Below are 9837 nucleotides of genomic sequence, written 5' to 3'. Positions count from 1 at the left end.
GTGTGGGCTGTGAGAGCTGTGTGGGCTGTGAGAGCTGTGAGAGCTGTGTGGGCTGTGAGAGCTGTGTGGGCTGTGAGAGCTGTGTGGGCTGTGAGAGCTGTGTGGGCTGTGTGGGCTGTGTGGGCTGTGTGGGCTGTGTGGGCTGTGTGGGCTGTGAGGGCTGTGAGGGCTGTCAGGGCTGTGAGGGCTGTGAGCTGTGTTGGGCTGAGAGCTGTGTTGGGCTGAGAGCTGTGAGGGCTGTGAGGGCTGAGAGGGCTGTGTGGGCTGTGTGGGCTGTGTGGGCTGTGTGGGCTGTGAGGGCTGAGAGAGCTGAGAGCTGTGTGGGCTGAGAGAGCTGAGAGCTGTGTTGGGCTGAGAGCTGTGTGGGCTGTGTTGGGCTGAGAGCTGTGTGGGCTGTGTTGGGCTGAGAGCTGTGTGGGCTGTGTTGGGCTGAGAGCTGTGTGGGCTGTGTCGGCTGTGGGCTGTGTGGGCTGAGAGAGCTGTGTGGGCTGTGAGAGCTGTTGGCAATATAAATAACAATGCCATTTATTTATAAGTAAAAAAAAAAGAAATGTCATGAGCAATGCCAATAACTCTAACTTTTCCAAAGGCGAAACCATTGCATTGTAAATGCTTGTTATTTGTTTCCTTTTTGTCTTTCTTGAAACCAGAGTGATCAGAGGAAAGCGCAAACGCAGTCCTCCACTACCAGAAATGATGCAGTTGAGTATCCCGCATTTGGGGACATCGCAGGGGTCAGCACATCCGAAGTGCAATGGATGAGCCTCACCCTGGGAGAACCACCTTTTTTTGTGGGGGGGGGCAGCGTTTTATTAAGTGCTTCAAAGTTTGCGATCCATAGTTTTTAAGGAAGTGGTACCTCCCCCTTAGGGAAGGCAGTCCACTTTAACTTTTCAATCAATGCATTTAAACCTTAACATGTCATCAGTTTGGGGTTCAGAAATGTTTGCAGATATCGTTTACGGTTTTAATGGGGCCACCACTTGGGGAAGGGGGGTTTTGTTACAGTTCTTCCTCCTCCTCACTTTCCTTCTTGTCCATGGCTGCATAGTCTCTAAGCAGGCTGAGCACCATCCTGCGGCACCCTTCTCGGTTCACCACCTCTCCATTGGTCACCAGGCGGGTCCTGGCGAACAGGAGAATGTCTTTAATACAGCAGAGAAGCCTCCAGCACCCCTGGATAGCTTCCTCTGTGTGTGTCCCTGGAAACAGCCCGTACATCATGGACTGTTCAGTAATGTTCTCGTAGGGGATAAGGGCTAGCAGTTCTTGTCGTAAGGCAGCCCTCAGTCTCTGGGCAAAGGGGCAGGCCCAGAAGAGGTGGTGTGCAGATTCCTCTGCAGGGCATCCCCTTGGACAGTTCCTGTGCGGGCACAGGCCTCTGCTGTGCATGAAGGACCTCACTGGCAGGCCCCCCTTCACAGACATCCATGCTATGTCCTTGTGTCTGTTTGTCAGACTTGGGGAGGATACATTTCCCCACACGTGCGTTGCCGTTGCTGGTGGCAGGTCGCTAACTGCTTCGGTGGTGTCCCTGGTCCTGATCAGTTTGCGGATTGTCTTGGGCTTCCAGAGGCAAGGAGTGACACAGTTCAGCCCAAATTCACCCACAAACTTTTCCACCTCCCTGTAGTACCATGGGAGGTCCCAGTTGAAAGTCACTGCATTTTCCCACTTATCCCATCCCAGCCGTCTCCACACCAGGAGAAGGAAAAAGCGGAAGACTTTGTAGGCAGAGTGGTCCTTGTTAATGTTTGACACGGTTATCCGGACGCAGCCACACACAAAGAAAGCCCTGAGGATCGTTGGGATGTCGGGGACTGCCTTCCCCCCTTTGCGGTATTCCTTGTGCATAACCGACCGTTTCACCCTGTCCATCTTTGAGTGCCAGACGAAATGGAACACCATGCTGTTGATGGCCCGTGCTACGTTGGCCAGGAGTGGCCAGGCCTGAGTCACATACTGCAGCACGGGCAGGGCGTCGTTCCTGAGCACCAGAGCCTTCCCCTCAATGCTCAGGTTTCTCAGGCTCCAGAGACCCAGTTTCTGCTTCACCTTGGCCAAGCGTTCGTTCCAGCTCTTCGCTGCCACCCCTGGTCCTCCAAACCAGACGCCGAGGATCTTCATCAGTCCTGCCTCGATGGGGAAGGGGAGAGGCTCGTTGCAGAGGTCCCATCGCCCGAAGAGTTTGGCCTGCGACTTGTCCACGTTTATTTTCGCCCCTGATGCCTTGCCGAAGTCTGTGCACGCCTCCAGCAGGGATTTGACTGATTCTCCATCCGCGCCGAAGAGGGTGACATCGTCCATGTACAGCGAGCACTTGACCTCCTTCTTTGCTTCGCCGGGTGTCTGGATCCCTCTGATGTTTGGGTTCTACCTGATGTACTCGGCAAGAAGTTCTATAACCAAAACAAACAGAGGTGGCGAGAGCGGGCAGCCTTGTCTTACCCCGGACCTGGTAGGAAAGGGGTCTGTTTTACAACCATTTACAATGACTGAACTGAAGATGTCTTTATACATTACTTTAACGTAACCGCAGAAGCGCTCCCCCAGCCCAAACCCGTGTCGTACCCTCTCCATGAACTCATGGTAGACGCGATCGAAAGCCTTCTCCTGATCTAGACAGACCAGTGCAGCCCGGATCTTGCGGCCCGTGATGTACCGGATCGTGTCCCTTATCAGTGCCAGGCTATCTGCGCCCCTGCGCCCCGGGACCCCACAGGTCTGGTCTGGGTGTACTAACTCCCCCATGGCGCCCTTCAGTCTGTTCACTAGTGTCTTTGCAAGGATCTTGTAGTCTACATTCAGGAGAGAGATGGGACGCCAGTTCTTTAGGTCACATCTCTTTCCTTCTTATGTTTATACAAGAGAGCAATCATTCCTTCCCTCAGAGTGCGGGGCATGATTCCCTCCCTCTCCATCTCCTCATACACCTGCAGGAGATCCGGTCCCACTAGGTCCCACAGTGAGGCATAGAACTCGACTGGGAGACCGTCACTACCCGGTGTCTTTCCTGACTTGAAGGATTTCACTGCAAGGTGCAGCTCGTCCAAAGTCAGGGGGGCATTTAGGGCTTCTCTCACTGTTGGGGAAACAGTTCTTGGGATACCAGACAGAAACTTTTCTGCCTGTTCTCCCTCTGACCTCTTCTCTGAGTAGAGGTCCCCATAGAAATCTGTCACTACCTTCTTAATGTCCTCCCTTGTGTCACAGACGGTCCCCTCCTTGTTGCGCAGTTGAACCAGAGGGGTGTGCGAAGAGTGGATTTTCTTAAAGAAGAAGGAGTTGCATTTCTCCCCCTTCTCCAAGTTCTCCACCTTGGAACGGAAAATGATCCTCCTGGATTCGTCGTGAAAGTGCTCGCTCAGCTCTTTCTTGACTTCTTCCAGGGGGCTCATGACGTCCCATCCCCGGAGTTGGAGGTCGTGCAGTTCTTGCAGCTCTTGCTGTAGTCTACTGAACTCCCTCTTTCTCCCCCTTTCAACCTGCCTGCCCACATTCTTGAAAAAATCCCGGAGCCTGCCCTTGACCCACTCCCACCATTTCCCTGTGGACTCGAATGTGTCTTTCAAGGCCTGCCACTGGGTGTATGTCTCCCTCAACACCTCCATCACACCCTCTTTCTCCAGCAGAGAGCTACTCAGTTTCCAAGTGCCTGGACCTGTCAGGAACTTGCCCGTCAGTTCCCCTTGGAAGTGGATAGCTCTGTGGTCAGAGAAATGAACTGTCACCATTGAATGCTGCTTGAGCTCCACTGATTGAGAGGTGAAGATGAAGTCTATCCCGGAGCGCAAGGAACCATCGGGGCGACTCCAGGTGAAGTTCCTGGCGTCCGCCCCCATGGTCCCAATGACGTCTGTCAGGGAGGACTCCCCCACCATCTCTACCAGTAGTCTCGCAGCGTCATCCATCCGTCCTTCCCCAGCCCTGGCCCCACATCTACCACCTGCTCCTAGAATACAGTTAAAACCCCCGCCCATCAAAATTGTTCTAGAGGTGACCAGCTGTGGCCTGAGGCGCTGAAACAGCTCCCGTCGCTCGCCTACGTCAGAAGGGGCGTACACGTTGATGAGTCTAACTGGCTCTCCTGCCCACGAACCGTCGACGACAAGAGCCCTGCCGCCCTCCAGCTCGGTGACTGAGTCCATCGTGAAACGCCTTCCTCTGACTAAGGTAGCCTCTCCCACAGACCTACTGCTGTTCCCCCCAGACCAAAAGGAAGGCCCTAGGGTCCACTGCTGTTCTAGGTGGGAGTATGACGTTGCAAAGGGGATGGAGCATTCCTGAATCATGTACACATCACACTCCTGGCTGGCAAGAAAACTCAAAGTACTAGCACATCTGCGCCTGTCTCTAATACTTCTGACATTTATGGAAAATAATGAAATAGCCATCATTAATTAGTTTTTAAGAGTAAACTTAATACTTAAAGACTAATTATCAAGTCAAGGCAATTGGTTGCAAAAACATTCGACAAGGCTACTTACGGGGCTGGTTGAGCCTCCTGTCGGGTCTCTTGTGCTGGGCTTTCCTGCCCGGCGGCTGTTGCTTGCTGTTGCACGATGGCTGCTCCACCTTCTTGGCTGGGCTCGTGGTCGGCCTCCTCTGGGGTGACGGGCAGGTCTTGCTCTTGGCCTTCGATGGTGGTCTCAACCTCCTCTACTCTTGTTGGCGATGGGGGTGGGGATGCTTCCATGGAGTTTGCCAGCGCCCTCATCTCCCTCAGCACTTCTGTCACTTGCTTGAGTTGCTCATTCGTGGTGTCTTGTGCCGGCTGCATTTCTTCTTCTGGATCCTCGAGCGCAGAGTAGGAGTTGTGGGTGCTCACGGGTCTCTTGCTTGCTCCTTCAGAGTCCGTTGAGTGTCTCCTTTTCCTGCGCTCCTGTGTTGCCCAGGCACCTTCCTCCGGGGCCTCGGTGGCAGTTGGGGTGGGAGTCTCCATTAGCTCACTGTGCACACCGGGCTCAGGGATGGTATCGTTGGGTGTCTGTGTCTCTGGGACCTTGGCGGTGTCCTGCTTGGGCTTGGGCGCGTTCTGGTTGTGGCCCTTCCCTTTCCCGGTCCCCCTCTCCTGCCACTGGGCTGGGACTGGATGCAGGGTCACTTCTGCCTCCTCCTCCTCTGGTTGGCTTCTCCACTGAGGTTGGGCAGCGTGGGGGTAGGATTTGGCTCTTTTTGGGCAGTCCTTAAAGAGATGGCCTACACCCCCACAGAGGTTGCATGGGGTTTTCTATTTGCAGGTTTTTGCTGTGTGGTCTTCTTTTTTGCAGTTCCTGCATATTTGCGCTGTGCAGTCTTTGCCAGTGTGGCCTGGTTTGCTGCACCTGTTGCATAGTTTGGGCTGCCCAGGGTAGTACATTTATCCTGAGTCGCGCCCTAGAGAGAAACTGGAAGGGGGGTGGCAAATCCCATCTGGGGCCAACGGGTCCTCCTTCAGCTTCACCATTGCTGTCCATTTACCATCCCAGATGCCATCACTGTCCAGGTTGCGGGAGGGGGCTTTAGTCACTGTGCAGTGGCGGCGTAGGAAGGTTGTCAGGTCTTGGACATTGACATGTGGGTTGTAGACATGCACGGTCATTCTCTTGACCTGCGTTTCTCCTCCCGTCGTGACCAGCACATCTGCAGATTTGTTCGAACATGAACTGTCAGCAGGTAGGTGCCTTTGGGTGCATCCGTCATGATGCACCAGATTTCTGCTGCTGTGAACCCCATCTTAGTTACCAGCAGCTCAGTGAATATCTTCCTGCTTAGGTGTTGTGTGGTGTTGTGTGGTGCCATCTGACTCCACCTTTCTCTGCAGCTTCACACTGTTGTGGCACCATGGATTCAGAGGTCTGCTCATCCTGCTGCTCCGCTGTGCTGTGCCCAGGAGAAGAAGAAGGATTCCTCAAGGAGCTAGGGGCAGAACCAAGAAGATGCCTTCAAAACAAAGAGCACATCTTGCTGAACGATTCGAATCGGTGGTGGTCCCATCCTCTTAGGACTACCACAAGCACAGTTATGGTCACAAATACAGTCCCAATTAAAAGCCCCTGCAAAGCATTATGGGACGAGATTAGCAGTGGGAAGTGAATATTATAGTATCCAAATAATTCTACAAAGAGCTGCAGTTCCCCTCCTCATCCCCAGATGTCCCTGATGAGGCAAATGCAATAGCATTTAAAATATTATACATCAAGCTGCAGTTCACCTCGTTGTCCCAAGATGTCGCTGATGAGGCAAATGCAATAGCATTTAAAATAGTACACATCAAGCTGCAGTTCACCTCGTCGTCCCTAGATGTCCCTGATGAGGCAAATGCAATAGCATTTAAAATATTATACATCAAGCTGCAGTTCACCTCGTCGTCCCTAGATGTCCCTGATGAGGCAAATGCAATAGCATTTAAAATATTATACATCAAGCTGCCGTTCACATCGTCGTCCCTAGATGTCCCTGATGAGTAAAATTCAAAAACATTGAAACCCTTTCATGAATGCTAATAATGATGCTAATCTTATCCCATAATGCTTTGCAGGGGCTTTTCATTGTATTTTTGCCCATAACTGTGCTTGGGGTGGTTTTAAGAGAATGGGACCACCACTGAATTACTGCTCATACCTACAGAAGATTTAACAGATGAATTGATGGAATATTTACCTGCAACCTGTGAAGTCATATATACTAATGGATGTATTAAACAAACTCTACAAGAAATGCCAATTGTAAAAAAAATATATAATAAAGGAATACTTGTAACATCTAAGAAAAGTAACATGTTTATTTACTTTAATACAAAACTGCCTTAGAAAAAAAGTTACCATTCATTTACCTGTATAATAAAACTTACACATATATATATATATATATATATATATATATATATATATATATATATATATATATATATATATATATATATATATATATATATATATACTATACACTTTCAATGTTTACAAACTACATTGCACAAAAAAGAGATTAAATACATTGTTTTACAAATATTATACAGCATAAGATTTTAACTAGAACTATTTGAACACTGATTTATAAAGAATTTCATATTATACAATGTTTAGGCATTATGTCTTTGTACTGTATACTTTTTTATAAAATGTAAATAATAGTAGAAAAAAAGGAAAAAAATGTTTTTTACTTACATATAAAACTACCTTAGAAAACAAACATCATTAAATATTAAATAGTGAATATAAAATACTAAAGTATTAAACCATTAATTTGACAACAAATCAGTAAAAAGCGGAAAATGATAGAATGTCAAGCTAGTAAAACATAAGTTACATATTTCATTAACATAATTCATTTGGAATAATACAAGGGAATGCAATATAAAGAATACAGAATCACACCAGTAGTAAGTATAAATATAATAGTAAAAGGTTGACTAATTGAAGACAATACACCATAGTCATAAGTCAGTGAACTAACAGTACCCAAAGGTCAATACAATATAATGAACAAAATAATCTAAGAAGTAAGGTTAGCAAGCAGATTTAAAAAAAAATTATACTTGTTACTGGAAAACCTTTCCTCCATAACTTATTTTATTCTGTCTACAAAAGTTAAACAAAACTTCCAATAAATCATGCACTTTCAATGTTTAAGAGCTACACTGCAAAACAAAAGTCAAAATTTTAAGAGGAGACAAATACACAGTTGTACAAATGTTATACGATAATGTTTTGAAATATATTGGATAAATGTAGCTTTATAATAAGTATCACATTTTACAATAGTTTGTATTAAAAAAATATTGTTTTGAAAGAATCACAAACAATCCTGCATATATTCTTTTAAGCCATTGCAAATGTCTTAACAGTACAACAAAATAACATTACTTATGCAAGTTAATAAAAGAAATTACAAAATTTAAAGCGTCATTCATTTTGTTTTTTGATAATACAAGTAGGCAACCATTATATAATAATTAAAATGATGATATTGTATACAGCACATACCAATAACATTGAAAGAATATTCTTTAGTAAAAATGACACCACTTAACACAAAAATATAGAGAGACTGATTGACATTGCCAGTGCTTGTTTAAAACAATGTTTTTCCAGAATTAAAAGTTATACAAACAACATGACGCAAACAAGTTGTTACAGGAACAATCAAGTTGATCAGTTTCCATGTTACCGCTCCTGTGAAAGGTGCATCATTGTGGAACTATGAGGTACTCTATCATCAATGTTAACAAAGTTGTGTTCATAATAACGCACTACATACCCATGAGGGTCTCAAGGCGCTGAATAATGTGTAACCATAGAGACACTGTTGACTGTTGAGAGGTACCAGAGCGTCTATTCTGCTCACTTTGGAGCCATAACTGACCTTTGAACCCCTGCCATCCATGGGACCTCCTGTCTCTCCCTTTTTAGGTCTTGCCTAGGCAGCGCGCACGCGCAGCTCTAGTAAAAATTACCTCTTGGAATCGCTCTTGACTTCCGGCCTATTGCTTGCTGTTATGTGCATCGGCTCGAAAGTGCTCGTGCACCACTCGCGGGACTTCCGGCCTATGGTTTGCTGTAATGAGCAGCGTCTCGCAAGCATACGCGCACAACTCGCGGGACGCTGTAGCTGTATTCGTGGCCGGGCTTGTTTTAAATCAAATACGTGAATTGTTCCCACTTTGCTGTGCCCTTCTTGTCTACATGTGTAAGTGCATGCATTCCTCAAGCTAGGGAGGGCAGGCGTGTCCCTTCTCAGTCTTGCTTGCTTACACCAGCTGTCACAATGGAGATCACCAGTCAGTATTTAGGGCTGGCTAATCTTCACACTTCGGCAACACTGACCGATATATACCAGTCGGTACCTGTTGAAACACCAAGTGTCCACAGATGCTGGAAGGCTGCCGTGCTTTGCCGTCCATTGACTCTCTCAAAGATGACCTGTCCTGACCAGGGAGTTACTTTTGTCCAGTGTGAGTGGTGTGTGTGCTGAAGCTCTTGTTATGGGTGTTGGGATACGCGTGACCTATCTGTGGGAGACTGCAGCAAAGAATACAGGGGCATATTATGAAGGACAGGCGATACATTATCGCCGCTTTTATCGGCAGGAAACTGCCGATAACGTGGCGATAATGTCCTTGATAATATGCTCTATGAATTCCAATCGAAGCCCATGTTAGATGTGTTCACATCTAACATGGGCTTCGATTGGAATTCATAGAGCATATTATCAAGGCCATTATCGCCGCTTTAGCTGCAGTTTCCTGCCGATAAAAGCGGCGATAATGTATCGCCTGTCCTTGATAATATGCCCCACAGTTCTGTCCCGGGAGCTGGGCGCTCTGTGAGCAGAAAACGAAGTCCCCTGACAACATGAAACCTCTTTTATCCAGACTCTGTTCAGATTACGCACAATTTGTTTTATTTTCTGACGTGTAAATGGCACAGTTGGGATGCCCTGACTTTGTACCCGTGTTTGTTCTTCAGTGTAGCACAACTTGGCAGGCGTAAAGTTAACCCTATCCATCTTGAATCAGCTCCATTTCATTGCCATCAATGCAACTTCACGCTCCCGCCCTTCCTTTCCCATTCGCTACCTTATCCCACGCCGCAGCTCTCAGCCTCTAATCATCGGATGCTGAAAGCAGGCTTAGTCAACTGCCGGTCTCTCCCCCGTCATGCCAATGACATCTGGTTGTTGATTTCCTCCGAGGAGTGGGACATTTTATTCCTCACTGAGTCTTGGATGACTGACTCCTCCTCTCCTGACATCTATTTAGCCATTCCATCAGGCTATGACATAAAATGTGTTAATCGTGCAGGGGGAAAATCGGGAGGCGGACTAGCAATCATCTTTAAATCTTATTTTCAGCTGACC

General features: G+C 47.5%; 1 protein-coding gene and 2 pseudogenes across 1 annotated transcript; all 3 read right to left on the bottom strand.

Annotated features, from left to right (window-relative positions):
- Positions 1-656: 656 nt before the first annotated feature.
- Positions 657-791, bottom strand: LOC144805434 (U1 spliceosomal RNA; annotated as a pseudogene).
- A 211-nt stretch (positions 792-1002) lies between these two features.
- Positions 1003-2307, bottom strand: LOC144805414 (uncharacterized). Its single transcript, XM_078671975.1, has one exon. It carries the CDS (start codon positions 2305-2307, stop codon positions 1003-1005), a length of 1305 nt encoding a protein of 434 aa, XP_078528101.1.
- A 2176-nt stretch (positions 2308-4483) lies between these two features.
- On the bottom strand, positions 4484-5845 carry LOC144805430 (uncharacterized; annotated as a pseudogene).
- Positions 5846-9837: the final 3992 nt, after the last annotated feature.

This window comes from Lissotriton helveticus, assembly GCF_964261635.1.
Source record: "Lissotriton helveticus chromosome 1_1 unlocalized genomic scaffold, aLisHel1.1 SUPER_1_unloc_1, whole genome shotgun sequence".
Lineage (NCBI taxonomy): Eukaryota > Metazoa > Chordata > Amphibia > Caudata > Salamandridae > Lissotriton > Lissotriton helveticus.
The sequence above is the reverse complement of the archived record's forward strand: the minus strand, read 5'-3'. Positions and strand labels throughout refer to the sequence as shown.